This window comes from Carcharodon carcharias, chromosome 3, assembly GCF_017639515.1.
Source record: "Carcharodon carcharias isolate sCarCar2 chromosome 3, sCarCar2.pri, whole genome shotgun sequence".
Lineage (NCBI taxonomy): Eukaryota > Metazoa > Chordata > Chondrichthyes > Lamniformes > Lamnidae > Carcharodon > Carcharodon carcharias.
The window spans coordinates 6,064,658-6,087,540 of record NC_054469.1 but is presented as its reverse complement, the minus strand read 5'-3'; the positions used below and the strand labels follow the sequence as shown (position 1 = coordinate 6,087,540).

The 22,883-nt window shown below is 59.0% G+C and overlaps 1 protein-coding gene across 1 annotated transcript in view; it reads right to left on the bottom strand.

Moving 5' to 3' along the window:
- oplah (5-oxoprolinase, ATP-hydrolysing) overlaps positions 1–22,475 on the bottom strand; it is a 98,814-nt gene extending 76,339 nt beyond the window's left edge. Inside the window, exons 1-6 of the mRNA XM_041183147.1 lie at positions 21,799–22,475; positions 16,569–16,680; positions 14,969–15,146; positions 13,665–13,856; positions 2,416–2,530; positions 823–946 (exon numbers count right to left, since the gene is read on the bottom strand). Of these exons, the coding sequence (XP_041039081.1) occupies positions 823–946; positions 2,416–2,530; positions 13,665–13,856; positions 14,969–15,136 (599 nt within the window). The 5' untranslated portion in view covers positions 15,137–15,146; positions 16,569–16,680; positions 21,799–22,475. The remainder of the gene's footprint in view (positions 1–822; positions 947–2,415; positions 2,531–13,664; positions 13,857–14,968; positions 15,147–16,568; positions 16,681–21,798) is intronic.
- Between the last annotated feature and the right edge of the window lie 408 nt (positions 22,476–22,883).

The window sequence follows — 22,883 nt, the reverse complement described above, 5'->3', positions numbered from 1 at the left end:
GGAGCTGTCATCTATGACATCTATGGCTCTTATACTCTAAACCTTGGCTAATAAAGAAAGAACAAAAAAAAAGACATGCATTTTTATGGCACCTTTCATGACCACCAGACATCCAAAGTGCTTTACAGCCAATGAAGCACTTTTGAATTGTAGTCATTATTCTAATGTGGAAATGAAGAAAAGTATCCTGTATAATTTCCTAAGCTGTATCTGTAATCTACAGGCATTGGACCATAGGAACTTAGAAATATAGGACTTAGGAGCAGAAGTAGGCCATTCAGCCCTTTGAGCCTGCTCCGCCATTCAGTATACCATGGCTGATCAGATATAAAAGTTAAATACTCCAGATATTGGAAATCTGAAATGAAGACAGAAAGCACTGGAAAAATATCAGCAAGTCTGGCAGCATCTGTGGAGAGAGAGAAAGCGTTAATGCTTCAAGCCCAGTATGACTCTTCTTGAGAACTCCAATTTTCAATTCCACATTTATTAATTGAACTTAAATTCCACCAGCTGCTGTGGTGGGATTTGAATCTCTGTCCCCAGGGCATTAGCCCGGGCCTCTGGATTATTATTCCAGTGTCATTACCACCGTTACCCCCATGATGTAATAAGAACTTAAAGATGATTCAGAACAAGTAGTACGAAGGGAAGTTTCAATGCTAACAGGGAATGTTCTGGAACAAGAAGTGTGTCTGTGAATTAGGACCAGAGGGAAGAAGTTGCTTATCTATCCACAAAGCCTAATTGCATTCAGAGGGTTTTGGTGGCAGGGTTGTGGGGGGTGGGGAAGTGGTTGCTGTTAATTGCCCGCTGTCTTACGTGTAGGAATGCAGCAGGACCACTGCCAGGCTCTGGATGCCCCTCGATAGGACCCCCAACAGCTGCCCTTCCAGCTGTTTCATGTTCACTGCTCTCCAAATTTCCACACGGTCTCCCGTGGATCCTGCAAAACAGAAAGAAGCAGCCAATTTTTTTTTTATTATTCATCCATGGGATGTGGGCATCACTGGCTAGGCCAGCATTTATTGTCCATCCCTAAATGCCTTTGAGAGCTGATTAAATGCCATTTCAGAGGCATTTAAGAGTTTGCTGTGGGTCTGGAGTCAAGGACGGCAGATTTTCTTCCCTAAAGGACAGTAGTGAACCAGGTGGGTTTTTACGATATTTTTCATCATTCCTACATTACAAAAGTGACTACAGTTCAAAAGTACTTCATGGTCATCATTGGAATTTTAATTCCAGATTTTTTATTGAATTTCACCATCTGCCGTGGTAGGATTCGATCTCAAGAACGTTACCCTGAGTCTCCAGAATACTAACCCAGTGACAATGCCACTATGCCACTACCTCCCCTTAATTTTAAATATGTTTTGGATATTGACTCCTAAATTAGCAACAACTTGCATTTATGTGGAGTCTTTAACACAATGAAATGTCCCATGGTGTTTCACAGGACTGTTAGCAGACAGAATTTGACACAGAACCACATAAGGAGATATTACAACTTGTGTAACTGAGGAAGGTTTTGAGGAACAACATGATGGTGAGAGGTGGAGAGGTTTAGGAAGGAAATTCCAGAAATTTTCAGAGAAGGCACAGCCGCCAATAGCAGTGCAATTAAAATCAGTGGTGCTCAAGAGGCTGTAATTGGAGAAGCCCAGAGACTTGAGGGTTGTGGGGTTGGAGGAGGTTGCAGAGATGGAGAGGGGTGCTGTGGGGAAGGATCTGAGGCCATGAAATGATTTGAAAGGAAGGATGCGAGTTTTAAAATCAAGGCATTGTTTAATGGGAAGCCAGAGCATGTCAGAGGTGATGGACGATCAGGGCTTGGGGGGTGGTTTAGGATATGGGCAGAGTTTTGGATGACCATAAGTTTATGGAGATTAGAAGATGGGAGGCCAGCCAGGAGAGCATTGGAATAGTGAAATCAAGAGGTGACCAAGTCATGGATGAGGGTTTCAGCAGGAGATGGGCTGAGGGGGAGGATGGAGATGGCTAACGTTAAGGAGGTGGGAATAGGCAATCCTGATGATGGAGTGGGTATGGGGGTCAGAAGCCCATCTCAGCGGGACTCTGAGGGAGAGAGAGAGTCAGAGATATGAAACATTGAAGGTTGAGAGCTCAACGCAGAGCGCAAGGAAAACACACTGTTCTTCTACAGATAGTGCTGTGGAATTAGGAGTCTCAGTGAGCTACCAAACCGATTGGTCTTTCAGGTGAACACAAAAGAATTCATAACCACTTTCAAAAGAGATGTAGATAATGAAAATATAATTTACTGAGTGAAGGAAGGGGTAGTGGTTGGGCCTATGGGGAGATCTCCTTCACTGAGTGGACACTGGAACAATGAGTTGTGAAATTCAAAGATTCTATTCTAGGTGACCGACGAGCTGTGACATGGACACAACCTACCCACGACTGTCTCCAATCCAGCCTGTTTAGGTAGCTGGCAACCCTCCTGTTGTAGAACCACTCGCTCATCAACTTCAATCACCTCTTCATATAATACCTCCGGCATCACAATCTCCTACAGGAGAGACAGTGAGAGAAAGAGGGAGAGTGAGAGAGATTGCTGGAGTGAGTGGGCAAAAGAGAAAGAGAGACCGTGCAGATGGAAGTGGGGTGGGGGGGAGGAAGAGAACGTAGGAGGCTGTGGAGGGAAAAGAGGAGATATAAAGAGACATGAGGGACTGTGCACAGGGAGGGGTAAGAGGGGCCGAGCGGGCGGGCGGGCGGGAGGGGCCGAGCGGGCGGGCGGGCGGGAGGGGCCGAGCGGGCGGGCGGGCGGGAGGGGCCGAGCGGGCGGGCGGGAGGGGCCGAGCGGGCGGGCGGGAGGGGCCGAGCGGGCGGGCGGGCGGGAGGGGCCGAGCGGGCGGGCGGGAGGGGCCGAGCGGGCGGGCGGGGGCGGGAGGGGCCGAGCGGGCGGGCGGGCGGGGCCGAGCGGGCGGGCGGGAGGGGCCGAGCGGGCGGGCGGGAGGGGCCGAGCGGGCGGGCGGGAGGGGCCGAGCGGGCGGGCGGGCGGGAGGGGCCGGGCGGGCGGGCGGGCGGGAGGGGCCGAGCGGGCGGGCGGGCGGGAGGGGCCGAGCGGGCGGGCGGGCGGGAGGGGCCGAGCGGGCGGGCGGGCGGGAGGGGCCGAGCGGGCGGGCGGGCGGGAGGGGCCGAGCGGGCGGGCGGGCGGGAGGGGCCGAGCGGGCGGGCGGGCGGGAGGGGCCGAGCGGGCGGGCGGGCGGGAGGGGCCGAGCGGGCGGGCGGGCGGGAGGGGCCGAGCGGGCGGGCGGGCGGGAGGGGCCGAGCGGGGCGGGCGGGCGGGAGGGGCCGAGCGGGCGGGCGGGCGGGAGGGGCCGGGCGGCGGGCGGGAGGGGCCGGCGGGCGGGCGGGAGGGGCCGGGCGGGCGGGGCGGGAGGGGCCCGGGCGGGCGGGCGGGCGGGAGGGCCGAGCGGGCGGGCGGGGCGGGAGGGGCCGAGCGGGCGGGCGGGCGGGAGGGGCCGAGCGGGCGGGCGGGCGGGAGGGGCCGAGCGGGCGGGAGGGGCCGAGCGGGCGGGCGGGAGGGGCCGAGCGGGCGGGGCGGGAGGGGGCCGAGCGGGCGGGGCGGGAGGGGCCGAGCGGGCGGGCGGGCGGGAGGGGGCCGAGCGGGCGGGCGGGCGGGAGGGGCCGAGCGGGCGGGGGCCGGGCGGGAGGGGCCGAGCGGGCGGGCGGGCGGGAGGGGCCGAGCGGGCGGGCGGGCGGGAGGGGCCGAGCGGGCGGGCGGGCGGGAGGGGCCGAGCGGGCGGGCGGGAGGGGCCGAGCGGGCGGGCGGGAGGGGCCGAGCGGGCGGGCGGGCGGGAGGGGCCGAGCGGGCGGGCGGGCGGGAGGGGCCGAGCGGGCGGCGGGCGGGAGGGGGCCGAGCGGGCGGGCGGGCGGGAGGGGCCGAGCGGGCGGGCGGGCGGGAGGGGCCGAGCGGGCGGGCGGGCGGGAGGGGCCGAGCGGGCGGGCGGGCGGGAGGGGCCGAGCGGGCGGGCGGGCGGGAGGGGCCGAGCGGGCGGGCGGGCGGGAGGGGCCGAGCGGGCGGGCGGGGCCGAGCGGGCGGGCGGGGCCGAGCGGGCGGGCGGGGCCGAGCGGGGCGGGCGGGGCCGAGCGGGCGGGCGGGCGGGAGGGCCGAGCGGGCGGGCGGGCGGGAGGGGCCGAGCGGGCGGGCGGGCGGGAGGGGCCGAGCGGGCGGGCGGGCGGGAGGGGCCGAGCGGGCGGGCGGGCGGGAGGGGCCGAGCGGGCGGGCGGGCGGGAGGGGCCGAGCGGGCGGGCGGGAGGGGCCGAGCGGGCGGGCGGGCGGGAGGGGCCGAGCGGGCGGGCGGGGCGGGAGGGGCCGAGCGGGCGGGCGGGCGGGAGGGGCCGAGCGGGCGGGCGGGCGGGAGGGGCCGAGCGGGCGGGCGGGCGGGAGGGGCCGAGCGGGCGGGCGGGCGGGAGGGGCCGAGCGGGCGGGCGGGCGGGAGGGGCCGAGCGGGCGGGCGGGCGGGAGGGGCCAAGCGGGCGGGCGGGGCGGGAGGGGGCCGAGCGGGCGGGCGGGCGGGAGGGGCCGAGCGGGCGGGCGGGCGGGAGGGGCCGAGCGAGCGGGCGAGCCAGACAGAGCGAGCGAGCGAGCCAGACAGAGCGAGCGAGCGAGCGAGAGAGACAGAGCGAGCGAGCGAGCGAGAGGGACAGAGCGAGCGAGCGAGCGAGAGGGACAGAGCGAGCGAGCGGCAGAGCGAGCGAGCCAGACAGAGCGAGCGAGCGAGCGAGCGAGCCAGACAGAGCGAGCGAGCGAGCGAGCGAGCCAGACAGAGCGAGCGAGCGAGCGAGCCAGACAGAGCGAGCGAGCGAGCGAGCCAGACAGAGCGAGCGAGCGAGCGAGCCAGACAGAGCGAGCGAGCGAGCGAGCGAGCGAGCCAGACAGAGCGAGCGAGCGAGCGAGCGAGCCAGACAGAGCGAGCGAGCGAGCGAGCCAGACAGAGCGAGCGAGCGAGCGAGCCAGACAGAGCGAGCGAGCGAGCGAGCGAGCCAGACAGAGCGAGCGAGCGAGCCAGACAGAGCGAGCGAGCGTGCGAGCGAGCGAGCCAGACAGAGCGAGCGAGCGAGCGAGCCAGACAGAGCGAGCGAGCGAGCGAGCGAGCGAGCCAGACAGAGCGAGCGAGCGAGCGAGCGAGCCAGACAGAGCGAGCGAGCGAGCCAGACAGAGCGAGCGAGCGAGCGAGCGAGCCAGACAGAGCGAGCGAGCGAGCCAGACAGAGCGAGCGAGCGAGCGAGCGAGCCAGACAGAGCGAGCGAGCGAGCGAGCCAGACAGAGCGAGCGAGCGAGCGAGCGAGCGAGCCAGACAGAGCGAGCGAGCGAGCGAGCGAGCCAGACAGAGCGAGCGAGCGAGCGAGCGAGCCAGACAGAGCGAGCGAGCGAGCCAGACAGAGCGAGCGAGCGAGCCAGACAGAGCGAGCGAGCGAGCGAGCGAGCCAGACAGAGCGAGCGAGCGAGCCAGACAGAGCGAGCGAGCGAGCCAGACAGAGCGAGCGAGCGAGCGAGCGAGCCAGACAGAGCGAGCGAGCGAGCGAGCCAGACAGAGCGAGCCAGACAGAGCGAGCGAGCGAGCGAGCGAGCCAGACAGAGCGAGCGAGCGAGCGAGCGAGCCAGACAGAGCGAGCGAGCGAGCGAGCGAGCCAGACAGAGCGAGCGAGCGAGCGAGCGAGCCAGACAGAGCGAGCGAGCGAGCGAGCCAGACAGAGCGAGCGAGCGAGCGAGCCAGACAGAGCGAGCGAGCGAGCCAGACAGAGCGAGCGAGCGAGCGAGCGAGCCAGACAGAGCGAGCGAGCGAGCGAGCGAGCCAGACAGAGCGAGCGAGCGAGCGAGCGAGCGAGCCAGACAGAGCGAGCGAGCGAGCGAGCGAGCCAGACAGAGCGAGCGAGCGAGCGAGCGAGCCAGACAGAGCGAGCGAGCGAGCGAGCCAGACAGAGCGAGCGAGCGAGCGAGCGAGCCAGACAGAGCGAGCGAGCGAGCCAGACAGAGCGAGCGAGCGAGCGAGCGAGCCAGACAGAGCGAGCGAGCGAGCGAGCCAGACAGAGCGAGCGAGCGAGCGAGCGAGCGAGCCAGACAGAGCGAGCGAGCGAGCGAGCGAGCCAGACAGAGCGAGCGAGCGAGCGAGCGAGCCAGACAGAGCGAGCGAGCGAGCGAGCGAGCCAGACAGAGCGAGCGAGCGAGCGAGCCAGAGCGAGCGAGCGAGCCAGAGCGAGCGAGCGAGCCAGAGCGAGCGAGCGAGCCAGAGCGAGCGAGCGAGCCAGAGCGAGCGAGCGAGCCAGAGCGAGCGAGCGAGCCAGAGCGAGCGAGCGAGCCAGAGCGAGCGAGACAGAGCGAGCGAGCGAGACAGAGCGAGCGAGCGAGACAGAGCGAGCGAGCGAGACAGAGCGAGCGAGCGAGACAGAGCGAGCGAGCGAGACAGAGCGAGCGAGCGAGAGAGACAGAGCGAGCGAGAGAGACAGAGCGAGCGAGCGAGAGAGACAGAGCGAGCGAGCGAGAGAGACAGAGCGAGCGAGCGAGACAGAGCGAGCGAGCGAGAGGCAGAGCGAGCGAGCGAGAGGCAGAGCGAGCGAGCGAGAGGCAGAGCGAGCGAGCGAGAGGCAGAGCGAGCGAGCGAGAGGCAGAGCGAGCGAGCGAGAGGCAGAGCGAGCGAGCGAGAGGCAGAGCGAGCGAGCGAGAGGCAGAGCGAGCGAGCGAGAGGCAGAGCGAGCGAGCGAGAGGCAGAGAGCGAGCGAGAGGCAGAGCGAGCGAGCGAGAGGCAGAGCGAGCGAGCGAGAGGCAGAGCGAGCGAGCGAGAGGCAGAGCGAGCGAGCGAGAGGCAGAGCGAGCGAGCGAGAGGCAGAGCGAGCGAGCGAGAGGCAGAGCGAGCGAGCGAGAGGCAGAGCGAGCGAGCGAGAGGCAGAGCGAGCGAGCGAGAGGCAGAGCGAGCGAGCGAGAGGCAGAGCGAGCGAGCGAGAGGCAGAGCGAGCGAGCGAGAGGCAGAGCGAGCGAGCGAGAGGCAGAGCGAGCGAGCGAGAGGCAGAGCGAGCGAGCGAGAGGCAGAGCGAGCGAGCGAGAGGCAGAGCGAGCGAGCGAGAGGCAGAGCGAGCGAGCGAGAGGCAGAGCGAGCGAGCGAGAGGCAGAGCGAGCGAGCGAGAGGCAGAGCGAGCGAGCGAGAGGCAGAGCGAGCGAGCGAGCGGCAGAGCGAGCGAGCGAGCGGCAGAGCGAGCGAGCGAGCGGCAGAGCGAGCGAGCGAGCGGCAGAGCGAGCGAGCGAGAGGCAGAGCGAGCGAGCGAGAGGCAGAGCGAGCGAGCGAGAGGCAGAGCGAGCGAGCGAGAGGCAGAGCGAGCGAGCGAGAGGCAGAGCGAGCGAGCGAGAGGCAGAGCGAGCGAGCGAGAGAGAGAGAGAGAGGCAGAGCGAGCGCGAGAGAGAGAGAGAGAGAGGCAGAGCGAGCGCGAGAGAGAGAGAGGCAGAGCGAGCGCGAGAGAGAGAGAGAGAGAGAGGCAGAGCGAGTGCGAGAGAGAGAGAGAGAGAGAGAGGCAGAGCGAGCGCGAGAGAGAGAGAGAGGCAGGGCGAGCGAGAGAGAGAGAGAGAGAGGCCGAGCGAGCGAGAGAGAGAGAGAGGCCGAGCGAGCGAGAGAGAGAGAGAGGCCGAGCGAGCGAGAGAGAGAGAGAGGCCGAGCGAGCGAGAGAGAGAGAGAGGCCGAGCGAGCGAGAGAGAGAGAGAGGCCGAGCGAGCGAGAGAGAGAGAGAGGCCGAGCGAGCGAGAGAGAGAGAGAGGCCGAGCGAGCGAGAGAGAGAGAGAGAGAGGCCGAGCGAGCGAGAGAGAGAGAGAGAGGCCGAGCGAGCGAGAGAGAGAGAGAGAGAGAGAGGCCGAGCGAGCGAGAGAGAGAGAGAGAGAGGCCGAGCGAGCGAGAGAGAGAGAGAGAGAGAGGCCGAGCGAGCGAGAGAGAGAGAGAGAGAGGCCGAGCGAGCGAGAGAGAGAGAGAGAGAGAGGCCGAGCGAGCGAGAGAGAGAGAGAGAGAGAGGCCGAGCGAGCGAGAGAGAGAGAGAGAGAGAGGCCGAGCGAGCGAGAGAGAGAGAGAGAGAGAGAGGCCGAGCGAGCGAGAGAGAGAGAGAGAGAGAGGCAGAGCGAGCGAGAGAGAGAGAGAGGCAGAGCGAGCGAGAGAGGCAGAGCGAGCGATAGAGGCAGAGCGAGCGAGAGAGGCAGAGCGAGCGAGAGAGGCAGAGCGAGCGAGAGAGGCAGAGCGAGCGAGAGAGGCAGAGCGAGCGAGAGAGGCAGAGCGAGCGAGAGAGGCAGAGCGAGCGAGAGAGAGAGAGAGAGAGAGGCAGAGCGAGCGAGCGAGAGGCAGAGCGAGCGAGCGAGAGGCAGAGCGAGCGAGCGAGAGGCAGAGCGAGCGAGCGAGAGGCAGAGCGAGCGAGCGAGAGGCAGAGCGAGCGAGCGAGAGGCAGAGCGAGCGAGCGAGAGGCAGAGCGAGCGAGCGAGAGGCAGAGCGAGCGAGCGAGAGGCAGAGCGAGCGAGCGAGAGGCAGAGCGAGCGAGCGAGAGGCAGAGCGAGCGAGCGAGAGGCAGAGCGAGCGAGCGAGAGGCAGAGCGAGCGAGCGAGAGGCAGAGCGAGCGAGCGAGAGGCAGAGCGAGCGAGCGAGAGGCAGAGCGAGCGAGCGAGAGGCAGAGCGAGCGAGCGAGAGGCAGAGCGAGCGAGCGAGAGGCAGAGCGAGCGAGCGAGAGGCAGAGCGAGCGAGCGAGAGGCAGAGCGAGCGAGCGAGAGGCAGAGCGAGCGAGCGAGAGGCAGAGCGAGCGAGCGAGAGGCAGAGCGAGCGAGCGAGAGGCAGAGCGAGCGAGCGAGAGGCAGAGCGAGCGAGCGAGAGGCAGAGCGAGCGAGCGAGAGGCAGAGCGAGCGAGCGAGAGGCAGAGCGAGCGAGCGAGAGGCAGAGCGAGCGAGCGAGAGGCAGAGCGAGCGAGAGGCAGAGCGAGCGAGAGGCAGAGCGAGCGAGCGAGAGGCAGAGCGAGCGAGCGAGAGAGAGAGAGAGAGAGAGGCAGAGCGAGCGCGAGAGAGAGAGAGAGAGAGGCAGAGCGAGCGCGAGAGAGAGAGAGGCAGAGCGAGCGCGAGAGAGAGAGAGGCAGAGCGAGCGCGAGAGAGAGAGAGGCAGAGCGAGCGCGAGAGAGAGAGAGAGAGAGAGGCAGAGCGAGCGCGAGAGAGAGAGAGAGAGAGAGGCAGAGCGAGTGCGAGAGAGAGAGAGAGAGAGGCCGAGCGAGCGAGAGAGAGAGAGAGGCCGAGCGAGCGAGAGAGAGAGAGAGGCCGAGCGAGCGAGAGAGAGAGAGAGGCCGAGCGAGCGAGAGAGAGAGAGAGGCCGAGCGAGCGAGAGAGAGAGAGAGGCCGAGCGAGCGAGAGAGAGAGAGAGGCCGAGCGAGCGAGAGAGAGAGAGAGGCCGAGCGAGCGAGAGAGAGAGAGAGGCCGAGCGAGCGAGAGAGAGAGAGAGGCCGAGCGAGCGAGAGAGAGAGAGAGGCCGAGCGAGCGAGAGAGAGAGAGAGGCCGAGCGAGCGAGAGAGAGAGAGAGGCCGAGCGAGCGAGAGAGAGAGAGAGGCCGAGCGAGCGAGATAGAGAGAGAGAGAGAGAGGCCGAGCGAGCGAGAGAGAGAGAGAGAGAGAGAGGCCGAGCGAGCGAGAGAGAGAGAGAGAGAGAGAGGCCGAGCGAGCGAGAGAGAGAGAGAGAGAGAGAGGCCGAGCGAGCGAGAGAGAGAGAGAGAGAGAGAGGCCGAGCGAGCGAGAGAGAGAGAGAGAGAGAGAGGCCGAGCGAGCGAGAGAGAGAGAGAGAGAGAGAGGCCGAGCGAGCGAGAGAGAGAGAGAGAGAGAGGCCGAGCGAGCGAGAGAGAGAGAGAGAGAGGCCGAGCGAGCGAGAGAGAGAGAGAGAGAGGCCGAGCGAGCGAGAGAGAGAGAGAGAGAGGCCGAGCGAGCGAGAGAGAGAGAGAGAGAGGCCGAGCGAGCGAGAGAGAGAGAGAGAGAGGCCGAGCGAGCGAGAGAGTGAGAGAGAGGCCGAGCGAGCGAGAGAGAGAGAGAGAGAGGCAGAGCGAGCGAGAGAGAGAGAGAGAGAGAGGCAGAGCGAGCGAGAGAGAGAGAGAGAGAGGCAGAGCGAGCGAGAGAGAGAGAGAGAGAGGCAGAGCGAGCGAGAGAGAGAGAGAGGCAGAGCGAGCGAGAGAGAGAGAGAGAGAGGCAGAGCGAGCGAGAGAGAGAGAGAGAGAGAGAGAGGCAGAGCGAGCGAGAGAGAGAGAGAGAGAGGCAGAGCGAGCGAGAGAGAGAGAGAGAGGCAGAGCGAGCGAGAGAGAGAGAGAGAGGCAGAGCGAGCGAGAGAGAGAGAGAGGCAGAGCGAGCGAGAGAGAGAGAGAGAGAGAGGCAGAGCGAGCGAGAGAGAGAGAGAGAGAGAGGCAGAGCGAGCGAGAGAGAGAGAGAGAGAGAGGCAGAGAGAGCGAGAGAGAGAGAGAGAGAGAGGCAGAGCGAGCGAGAGAGAGAGAGAGAGAGAGGCAGAGCGAGCGAGAGAGAGAGAGAGAGAGAGGCAGAGCGAGCGAGAGAGAGAGAGAGAGAGAGGCAGAGCGAGCGAGAGAGAGAGAGGCAGAGCGAGCGAGAGAGAGAGAGAGGCAGAGCGAGCGAGAGAGAGAGAGGCAGAGCGAGCGAGAGAGAGAGAGAGAGAGAGGCAGAGCGAGCGAGAGAGAGAGAGAGAGAGAGGCAGAGCGAGCGAGAGAGAGAGAGAGAGAGAGAGAGGCAGAGCGAGCGAGAGAGAGAGAGAGAGGCAGAGCGAGCGAGAGAGAGAGAGAGAGAGAGAGGCAGAGCGAGCGAGAGAGCGGCAGAGCGAGAGAGCGGCAGAGCGAGAGAGCGGCAGAGCGAGAGAGCGGCAGAGCGAGAGAGCGGCAGAGCGAGAGAGCGGCAGAGCGAGAGAGCGGCAGAGCGAGAGAGCGGCAGAGCGAGAGAGCGGCAGAGCGAGAGAGCGGCAGAGCGAGAGAGCGGCAGAGCGAGAGAGAGGCAGAGCGAGAGAGAGGCAGAGCGAGAGAGCGGCAGAGCGAGAGAGAGGCAGAGCGAGAGAGAGGCAGAGCGAGAGAGAGGCAGAGCGAGAGAGAGGCAGAGCGAGAGAGAGGCAGAGCGAGAGAGAGGCAGAGCGAGAGAGCGGCAGAGCGAGAGAGCGGCAGAGCGAGAGAGAGGCAGAGCGAGAGAGCGGCAGAGCGAGAGAGAGGCAGAGCGAGAGAGCGGCAGAGCGAGAGAGAGGCAGAGCGAGAGAGAGGCAGAGCGAGAGAGAGGCAGAGCGAGAGAGAGGCAGAGCGAGAGAGAGGCAGAGCGAGAGAGAGGCAGAGCGAGAGAGAGGCAGAGCGAGAGAGAGGCAGAGCGAGAGAGAGGCAGAGCGAGAGAGAGGCAGAGCGAGAGAGAGGCAGAGCGAGAGAGAGGCAGAGCGAGCGAGAGAGAGAGAGAGAGAGGCAGAGCGAGCGAGAGAGAGAGAGAGAGAGGCAGAGCGAGCGAGAGAGAGAGAGAGAGAGAGAGGCAGAGCGAGCGAGAGAGAGAGAGAGAGAGGCAGAGCGAGCGAGAGGCAGAGCGAGCGAGAGGCAGAGCGAGCGAGAGGCAGAGCGAGCGAGAGGCAGAGCGAGCGAGAGGCAGAGCGAGCGAGAGGCAGAGCGAGCGAGAGGCAGAGCGAGCGAGAGGCAGAGCGAGCGAGAGGCAGAGCGAGCGAGAGGCCGAGCGAGCGAGAGGCCGAGCGAGCGAGAGGCCGAGCGAGCGAGAGGCCGAGCGAGCGAGAGGCCGAGCGAGCGAGAGGCCGAGCGAGCGAGAGGCCGAGCGAGCGAGAGGCCGAGCGAGCGAGAGGCCGAGCGAGCGAGAGGCCGAGCGAGCGAGAGGCCGAGCGAGCGAGAGGCCGAGCGAGCGAGAGGCCGAGCGAGAGAGAGGCCGAGCGAGAGAGAGGCCGAGCGAGAGAGAGGCCGAGCGAGAGAGAGGCCGAGAGAGGGGTTGCAGTCCCTGTGCATGCATGTATGTTGCTTCTAGTAAGCATGAAGGAGCCACATTACAAGCTCGACAGATTATCTTAAACTGGTTGCTAGTGCAGCTATTAGCGCAGTGGTACCCGTTCTCTGCAAACAAAAGGAATATGTTCAAACCTTGCACCTTTTTTGAATTACCCGGGAGCTTGGGGAGCCTATAATTCACCAGTGCCTCCACCATGGCAATGCCTCTAGCCAATCTAGGCCAACTTACAAACCAATCAGCACTCTTTTCTCCTGTTGTATAAATTGTTGTGATTGTTTGAAACTAGGCACTCTTGTGTTTGTCCTGATGAGTACAAGCTCTAAGATTCAGAGGGATCTGGGTGTCCTAGTGCATGAATCACAAAAGGTTAGTATGCAGGTACAGCGGGTAATTAGGAAAGCTAATAAAATGTTATCATTTATTGAGGGGAATTGATTGCAAAAGTAGGGAGGTTATGTTTCAGTTGTACAGGGCACTGGTGAGACCACATCTGAAGTATTGTGTACAATACTGGTCTCCTTGTTTATAAAAAAATGTAAATGCATAAGAAACAGTTCAGGGAAGGTTTACCAGACTAATACCAGGAAATGGGTGGGTTGTCTTATGAGGAAAGGTTGGACAGGTTAGGCTTGTATCTACTGGAGTTTAGAAGAGTAAGAGGCGATTTAATTGAAATCTTTTAAGATCCTGAGGGGTCTGGACAGGGTGGATGTGGAGAGGGGGTTTCCTCTTGTGGTAGAATCTAGAACTTGGGGTCACTGTTTAAAAATAAGGGGTCACTCATTTAAGACAGAGATGAGGAGAAATTTTTTCTCTCAGAGGGTTGAGAGTCTTTGGAACTCTCTTCCTCAAAAAGGCGATAGAAAGCAGAATGTTTGAATATTTTTAAGACAGAGCTAGATAAATTCTTGATTAACAAAGGGGTGAAAGGTTATCAGAGGTAGGCAAGAATGTAGGGTTGAGGTTACATTCAAATCAGCCATGATCTTATTGAATGGTGGAGCAGGCTTGAGAGACCGAGTAGCCTACTCCTTGTTCGTCTGTTCATATGTACAAGATGAAATGCTTCAGCAACATGTCTCTCTTTTCAGCAATATTCAAGCTTCTTCTATTGTTTCTGAATTCTGTGCTTCCACTGCCTGTTCCCCCTAACTGATATCTCTCTCTCCACTGCTGTAATTGTGTCTTTTATCATTATTGCTACTCCCCCTCGTAACTCCTCCCATCACACACCTTCTTTCCTGTCCTTTCTAAACACTTTATAGGCTAGAAGATTCGGTTCCCATCCATGCCCAGCTTCTAGCCAGCTCAAAGTAATAATTACTGTCTCAAACCTTGGGTGAGTTGAATCTGTGCTCCTGATTATCCAGTTTTATTCCTTTAGCTATGTGCACTTGTGTAGAGAACTTGGGTTTGGTTAGCTGATTCCAAAATAAAACTCCAAAACTTCATGATTGTGAACATATCAATTAAATCTCCCATTAACCTTCACTGTTCTAAGGAGAACAATCCCAGCTTCTCCGGTCCCTCCACATTAATTCCAGTCCGTAATCCCTGGTCCCATTCCTCTGCACCCTCTCCAATGCCTGGATATCCTTCCTAAAGTGCAGTGCCCAGAATTGGACACAATACTCCAGCAGATGCCTAACTAGTGATTTGTGAAGGTTTACCAAGTCGAATATCTTCGGCCGGGACTGGTTACCAATATGCAGCAAGTCCTTGAACCCTTTGGTGATCACCAGCGCAATTCGCTCTCCCTTCCGCTCCAGCAGTGCATTTGTTGCAACAGTTGTTCCCATCCGGATCCAGTCGATCCTGGAGGTGTCCATTGGCTGATCCTGAGGAACCGGAATTCTATTCTCCTGTCACAGGCATAAAAAGGGAAACTGAATCAGAGAGGGAGTCTGCTGTACACATTACCACATCGGGAAACATTAGTGTTGGAGCATTCAATCCCCCCCTCCTCCAGAAAATTGGTGAGAGCAATGCTATTGGCTCCTCTCCTCATTCAGAAACTTACTGTCAGCAACGCCACAGCTGTACCCATTCTCCAGCAATTCAGGGAGCAATGATACAGCTGTCTCCCCATATCAGCTAAATACTGTGAGCAATGCCTCAGATGTCCCCACCCCCCCCCACCCTCCTCCAGCAATTCATAGTAAGCAATGCCACTGGTGTCCCCCAATGCATCAGCAAAATAGTGAGAGCAATGCCACTGGTGTCCCCCACTGCATCAGCAAAATAGTGAGAGCAATGCCACTGGTGTCCCCCACTGTATCAGCAAAATAGTGAGAGCAATGCCACTGGTGTCATCCACTACATCAACGACATACTGTCAGCAATGCCACAGGTGTTCCCCACTATGTCAGTGATATACTGTGAGCAATGGCATGGGGGGGTTCTCTCACTCTGACAGCACAATACAGCGAGCAATGCCACAAGGTCCTCTTACTCCAACAGTGATTTACTGTGAGCAATGCCATAGGTGTTCCCACTAAGTCAGTGACTTACTATAAGGCCATGGGGATCTCTTCTTCAGAGTGATTTACTGTCAGTGATGGCTTGCATGCCCCCACGATTAAATGCAACCAATATGATGGATGTCACCATTACTTTAGAAACTTATTGTGCACAGTGCCAAGGTCATCTCCCACTCCTCCAGCAATTTACTGTGAGCAACTCCATGGGCTCTTCTTTTCCAGAAAGCCCAGTCTTGAAAGATAAAACTGGAGCCAATCCTGACACACTTTCATAAGCTTTTTTTTAAAAAAACAGTGATACACATTACAAACATGCACCTTCTAACCCAATAACCTCACTTTCAGTCTGTTCCTATTTATAGGAGCACAAGCAAATCCCCAGTTAATGAGCACCAACTCCATACAATCATAGACAATTAGTATACAATTAACATGGGCGTCCCAGATCCTATATTGATTTACTGCAAGCAATGCCACCGCGCTCAGTGACTTACCTCTTGTAGTATCCTCCTGATGCCCTCTGTGGGAGCATCTCGGTAATTGGCTGGGTCTTCAGAAAGCAGCTTCATAACTCGAACCTTACCCCCGGGACACCTGGCAAAGACGTCTGTGAAAGTCCCACCCCGGTCGATAGCAAACTGAAACCTCTCTGACTCCACCATCGCTCACGAGCTGCAATTTGCGGTATGATTGTCACAGAGAGAGAGAGAAAAGCACATTGGCATTGAAACCACCTAGCTCTGTCACCTTAAACCCACGTTTGATGCCAGTAAACTCTGCACTGTGGGAAGGACGGTCGGTGCCGAGGGAGCGCCGCACCGCGGGAGGGTCAGTGCCGAGGGAGCGCCGCACCGCGGGAGGGTCAGTGCCGAGGGAGCGCCGCACCGCGGGAGGGTCAGTGCCGAGGGAGCGCCGCACCGCGGGAGGGTCAGTGCCGAGGGAGCGCCGCACCGCGGGAGGGTCAGTGCCGAGGGAGCGCGCACCGCGGGAGGGTCAGTGCCGAGGGAGCGCCGCACCGCGGGAGGGTCAGTGCCGAGGGAGCGCCGCACCGCGGGAGGGTCAGTGCCGAGGGAGCGCCGCACCGCGGGAGGGTCAGTGCCGAGGGAGCGCCGCACCGCGGGAGGGTCAGTGCCGAGGGAGCGCCGCACCGCGGGAGGGTCAGTGCCGAGGGAGCGCCGCACCACGGGAGGGTCAGTGCCGAGGGAGCGCCGCACCGCGGGAGGGTCAGTGCCGAGGGAGCGCCGCACCGCGGGAGGGTCAGTGCCGAGGGAGCGCCGCACCGCGGGAGGGTCAGTGCCGAGGGAGCGCCGCACCGCGGGAGGGTCAGTGCCGAGGGAGCGCCGCACCGCGGGAGAGTCAGTGCCGAGGGAGCGCCGCACCGCGGGAGGGTCAGTGCCGAAGGCGAGCTCTACTGTCGAAGGATCAGTCCTCTGGGAATGCTGCACTGTAATAGGGCAAGTACTGTGGGAGCTGCATTGCCAGGGTGGCAGGCTGAAGGAGTGCTGCACTTTCAGAGGTGCTATCACTTTAATCTGACGCTCTACTGTTCTCAAGTGGGCTTAATAGATCACGCAGCACTATTCGGACAAGAGTGAGGGAGTTATCACTGGTGCCCTGGGGCCAATATTTATCTCTCATTAAACAACTAAAACAAGTTATCTGATCATTATCACATTGCAGTCTACTGGAGCTTCCTGTGTGAAAACTGAATGCTATACATCCCACATTACAACAGTGACTATACTTCAAAAATACTTTAGTAAAGTGCTCTGGGAGGTCCTGAGCATATGAAAGGCGTTATAGAAATGCAAGTCCTGTCTTTTTGAGAATGTGTAAATATTAAATCTGCCATGAAAAATCTACAGATTTGAACTGGCTAATTTTAAACCTCCTGACCCGCTCTGATACCCTGTCTGTGTTAATGTGTAATAGGTCTCTGTTACATAACATATCTGTGCAATCTTTTAATTTTGCTCCGTTGCTCAGCCCCAAAGTTTATGCAACCTTGTAATTTGAAATTGCCAGGAGTTTATCTGGTGGGATTGTAATTTCTGGAATTCCAAATCCAGTTTGCACTGACTAAGATAAACTCACCTGAGTGGCAGTAGGATCACAAAAATGAGTCACAATCCTCCTGAAATTGCCTGTGATCGCTCAGTGCCAGTTAACACAGATACTGGACAGCTTTGTAAATTGGTTCAGATTTCTGTTATCCAAAAAGCAATAAAAGAAAAGCAACAAGTTACAGCATTTTAAACAGACCTGATCCCCATGGACACATTTTGACAATGCTATTACAACCGGGGGAAGGAACAGAATGTAAACAGATTCTGATCACCATCTTAAGGGAAATGGAAAGAGTGCACTTTCCAGATCAGGGAAGAATTACAGTGCAGTGGGACTCATAGCATGTAGCCCAAACTCAGATTCCCCCTGCATCAGTCCAACTCCCTGACCCCCCTCATTGTCATCATCAGTCCAACTCCCTGACCCTCACCCCCCCCAAATCAGTCCAACTCCCTGACCCTCACCCCCCCCAAATCAGTCCAACTCCCTGACCCTCACTCCCCCCAAATCAGTCCAACTCCCTGACCCTCACCCCCCCCAAATCAGTCCAACTCCCTGACCCTCACCCCCCCCAATCAGTCCAACTCCCTGACCCTCACCACCCCCAAATCAGTCCAACTCCCTGACCCTCACCACCCCCAAATCAGTCCAACTCCCTGACCCTCACCACCCCCCCCAATCAGTGCAACTCCCTGACCCAAACCCCCCCCCCCAATCAGTGCAACTCCCTGACCCAAACCCCCCCCCCCAATCAGTCCAAATCCCTGACCCTCACCCCCCCCAAATCAGTCCAACTCCCTGACCCACACCCCCCCCCCCAATCAGTCCAACTCCCTGACCCTCACCACCCCCCCCAATCAGTGCAACTCCCTGACCCAAACCCCCCCCCCCCAATCAGTCCAACTCCCTGACCCTCACCACCCCCCCCAATCAGTCCAACTCCCTGACCCAAACCCCCCCCCCCAATCAGTCCAACTCCCTGACCCTCACCCCCCCCAAATCAGTCCAACTCCCTGACCCTCACCCCCCCCAATCAGTCCAACTCCCTGACCCTCACCACCCCCAAATCAGTCCAACTCCCTGACCCTCACCACCCCCCCCAATCAGTGCAACTCCCTGACCCAAACCCCCCCCCCCAATCAGTCCAACTCCCTGACCCTCACCCCCCCCAATCAGTCCAACTCCCTGACCCTCACCACCCCACCCAATCAGTCCAACTCCCTGACCCTCACCACCCCCCCCAATCAGTGCAACTCCCTGACCCTCACCCCCCCCCCAATCAGTCCAACTCCCTGACCCTCACCCCCCCAAATCAGTCCAACTCCCTGACCCTCACCACCCCCCCCAATCAGACCAACTCCCTGACCCTCACCCCCCCCCCAATCAGTCCAACTCCCTGACCCTCACCCCCCCCAAATCAGTCCAACTCCCTGACCCTCACCACCCCCCCCAATCAGTCCAACTCCCTGACCCTCACCCCCCCCCCCAATCAGTCCAACTCCCTGACCCTCACCACCCCCCCTAATCAGTCCAACTCCCTGACCCTCACCCCCCCCCCTAATCAGTCCAACTCCCTGACCCAAACCCCCTATCAGTCCAACTCCCTGACCCAAACCCCCTATCAGTCCAACTCCCTGACCCAAACCCCCTATCAGTCCAACTCCCTGACCCAAACCCCCTATCAGTCCAACTCCCTGACCCAAACCCCCTATCAGTCCAACTCCCTGACCCAAACCCCCTATCAGTCCAACTCCCTGACCCAAACCCCCTATCAGTCCATCTCCCTGACCCAAACCCCCTATCAGTCCATCTCCCTGACCCTCCCCACCATCAGTCCAAATCCCCGCAACCGCCCCCCCCGCCCCCCAATCAGTCCAACTCCCTGACCGCCTGTCAGTCTAACCCTTCCCATGCAACTGCAGAAGGTGCAATACCTGCCCCTTTACTTCCCCTCTCTTCACCATCCAAGGGCCCAAACACTCCTTTCAAGTGAAGCAGCATTTCACTTGCGCTTCCCTCAATTTAGTCTACTGCATTCACTGCTCCCAATGTGGTTTCCTCTACATTGGAGACACCAAACGCAGACTGGGTGACCGCTTTGCGGAACATCTTCGGTCTGTCTGCAAACTTGACCCAGACCTTCCGGTCGCCTGCCATTTCAACATTCCACCCTGCTCTCACATGTCCATCCTTGGCCTGCTGCATTGTTCCAGTGAAGCTCAACGTAAACTGGAGGAGCAGCACCTCATCTTCCGACTAGGCACTTTACAGCCTTCCGGACTGAATATTGAGTTCAACACTTTTAGATCATGAACTCTCTCCTCCATCCCCACTCGCTTTCCGCACCCCCCTCCTTTTTTTCCCCAATAATTTATATAGATTTTTCTTTTCCCAACTATTTCCATTATTTTTAAATGTATTTCCATCCATTGTTTTATCTCTACCTTTTAGCCTATTTCGATCCCTTCCCCCCACCCCACTCCCGCTAGGGCTATCTGTACCTTGCTCGTCCTGCTTTCTACCCTTAATTAGCACATTCCTTAGATAATATCAACTCACAGACACTTCCTTCTACCTCTCCCTGGACCATGACCCCACCACTGAACATCAAGCCATTGTTTCCAGGACTGTCACTGACCTCATCTCCTCTGGGGATCTTCCTCCCACAGCTTCCAACCTGATAGTCGCCCAACCTCGGACAGCCCACTTCTATCTCCTGTCCAAAATCCACAAACAGAACTGCCCTGGTAGACCGATTGTCTCAGCTTGCTCCTGCCCCACAGAACTCATTTCTCGTTATCTTGACTCCCTTCTCTCTCCCCTTGTCCAGTCCCTTCCCACCTACATCCGTGATTCCTCTGACACCTTACGTCACATCAACAATTTCCAGTTCCCTGGCCCCAACTGCTTCCTCTTCACCATGGACGTCCAATCCCTCTACACCTCCATCCCCCACCAGGATGGTCTGAGGGCCCTTAGCTTCTTCCTCGAACAGAGGCCCGAACAATCCCCATCCACCACTACTCTCCTCCGTCTGGCTGAACTTGTTCTCACGCTGAACAATTTCTCCTTCAACTCCTCTCACTTCCTCCAAATATAAGGTGTGGTTATAGGTACCCGCATGGGCCCCAGCTATGCCTGTCTCTTTATGGGGTATGTGGAACATTCCTTGTTCCAGTCCTACTCCAGCCCCCTTCCACAACTCTTTCTCCGGTACATCGATGATTACTTCGGTGCCGCTTCATGCTCTCGTCAGGACTTGGAAAAATTTATTAATTTTGCTTCCAATCTCCACCCCTCCATCATTTTCACGTGGTCCATCTCTGACACTTCCCTTCCCTTCCTTGACCTCTCTGTCTCAATCTCTGGTGATAGACTGTCCACCAATATCCATTACAAACCCACCAACTCCCACAGCTACCTCAACTACAGCTCCTCACACCCCACCTCCTGTAAGGACTCCATCCCATTCTCTCAGTTCCTTCGCCTCAGTCGCATCTGTTTCGATGATGCTACCTTCAAAAACAGTTCCTCTGGCATGTCCTCCTTCTTCCTTAACCGAGGTTTTCCACCCACGGTCGATGACAGGGCCCTCAACCGTGTCCGGCCCATCTCCCGCGCATCCGCCCTCACGCCTTCTCCTCCCTCCCAGAAACATGATAGGGTCCCCCTTGTCCTCACGTATCACCCCACCAGCCTCCGCATTCAAAGGATCATCCTCCGCCATTTCCGCCAACTCCAGCATGATGCCACCACCAAACACATCTTCCCTTCACCCCCCTATTGGCATTCCGTAGGGATCGATCCCTCCAGGACACCCTGGTCCACTCCTCCATCACCCCCTACTCCTCAACCCCCTCCTATGGCACCACCCCATGCCCACGCAAAAGATGCAACACCTGCCCCTTCACTTCCTCTCCCCTCACCGTCCAAGGGCCCAAACACTCCTTTCAAGTGAAGCAGCATTTCACTTGCATTTCCCCCAACTTAGTCTACTGCATTCGTTGCTCCCAGTGTGGTCTCCTCTACATTGGAGAGACCAAACGTAAACTGGGCGACCGCTTTGCAGAACACTTGCGGTCTGTCCGCAAGAATGACCCAAACCTCCCTGTCGCTTGCCATTTTAACACTCCACCCTGCTCTCTTGCCCACATGTCTGTCCTTGGCTTGCTGCATTGTTCCAGTGAAGCCCAACGCAAACTGGAGGAACAACACCTCATCTTCCAACTAGGCACTTCACAGCCTTCCAGACTGAATATTGAATTCAACAACTTTAGGTCTTGAGCTCCCTCCCCCATCCCCATCCCCTTTCTGTTTCCCCCTTCCTTTTGTTTTTTTCCAATAAATTATATAGATTTTCTTTTCCCACCTATTTCCATTATTTTTAAATATTTTAAAATCTTTTATGCTCTCCCCACCCCCACTAGAGCTATACCTTGAGTGTCCTACCATCCATTCTTAATTAGCACATTTGTTTAGATAATATCACCAACTTTAACACCTATGTGTTCTTTTGTTCTATTGTTGGTGACATCTTTTGATGATCTGCATCTATCACTGCTTGTTTGTCCCTACAACCACACCCCCACCTCTCTCTCTCTCTATCTCTCCGCCCCCCACACACACACCTTAAACCAGCTTATATTTCAACTCTTTCTTGGACTCAAACTCAAGTTCTGTCGAAGGGTCATGAGGACTCGAAACGTCAACTCTTTTCTTCTCCGCCGATGCTGCCAGACCTGCTGAGTTTTTCCAGGTAATTCTGTTTTTGTTTTGGATTTCCAGCATCCGCAGTTTTTTTGTTTTTACCTTAGATAATATCACCACCTTCAACACCTCTTTGTCCTTTTGTCTGTGACATCTTTTGGTTATCTCCACCTATCACTGACCCTCTATCCAGCTCTTCTTGAACCCCCCCTCCCCCTCCCTCCCCCACCCCCTCACCCCACCCCCGTTTATATTTCACCTCTCTTCTGTTTTTTCTTAGTTCTGTTGAAGAGTCACACGGACTCGAAACGTTAACTGTGTTCCTCTCCGCAGATGCTGCCAGACCTGCTGAGTTTTTCCAGCTATTTTTATTTTTGTTTTGGATTTCCAGCATCCGCGGTTTTTTGCTTTTATGTCAGTCTAACCTGTTGACCCTGTAACTTCCACTGACCCCGAGACCTGTGGAGCCCAATTTGACCAGTTACCCCTGGACAGCTGTGCCCTTCAAACAACCCTTCGACCCTATCATAGCTTCAGTGACGGGACTCACTCGGACAGCAGCTGATTCTCTCCGGCCGGGCCGGACTCCCTCGGACAGCGGCGGGTTCTCTCCGGCCGGACCGGACTCCCTCGGACAGCGGTGGGTTCTCTCCGGCCGGACCGGACTCACTCGGACAGCGGCGGGTTCTCTCCGGCCGGACCGGACTCACTCGGACAGCGGCGGGTTCTCTCCGGCCGGACCGGACTCACTCGGACAGCGGCGGGTTCTCTCCGGCCGGACCGGACCAGACTCACTCGGACAGCAGCTAGTTCTCTCCGGCCGGACCTGACTCACTCGGACAGCGGCGGGTTCTTTCCAGCCGGACCGGACTCACTCGGACAGCGGCGGGTTCTCTCCGGCCGGACCGGACTCCCTCGGACAGCGGCGGGTTCTCTCCGGCCGGACCGGACTCACTCGGACAGCGGCGGGTTCTCTCCGGCCGGACCGGACTCACTCGGACAGCGGCGGGTTCTCTCCGGCCGGACCGGACTCACTCGGACAGCGGCGGGTTCTCTCCGGCCGGACCGGACCAGACTCACTCGGACAGCAGCTAGTTCTCTCCGGCCGGACCTGACTCACTCGGACAGCGGCGGGTTCTTTCCAGCCGGACCGGACTCACTCGGACAGCGGCGGGTTCTCTCCGGCCGGACCGGACTCACTCGGACAGCAGCTGCAGCTGATCCAAATCCTCGCAACGGGTCAATACTCAAGCCCCGCCCTTTCCTAGCCACCTCCAATCATAAAAAGCAGTCAGCCCTCTTCATCCAATGGTGGAGGCCCGTCACGCAGACACAAGTCTATACAATCAATCACGTACAAGGCATCAAATAGCCGTCCAATCATAAAGTGACTCGCTCAGAGCCAGTCCAGCCAATCGAAGCAGAGCTCAATTGTGCGTGGCGTAAAGCTTTGACCAATCAATTCCCATCTCAATTCGTAGTGTGTCAGCCTGCCCATTAATTCTTGATCGAATTGGCAAAAGCACCGACCAATGGGCGAGGAGCACTTTCCATTCTGATTGGTAGTTTCACTGATCAATGGGATAGCTCGGTATTGCAACGTCCACTCTTGGATGGCCATAATATATTCACCTC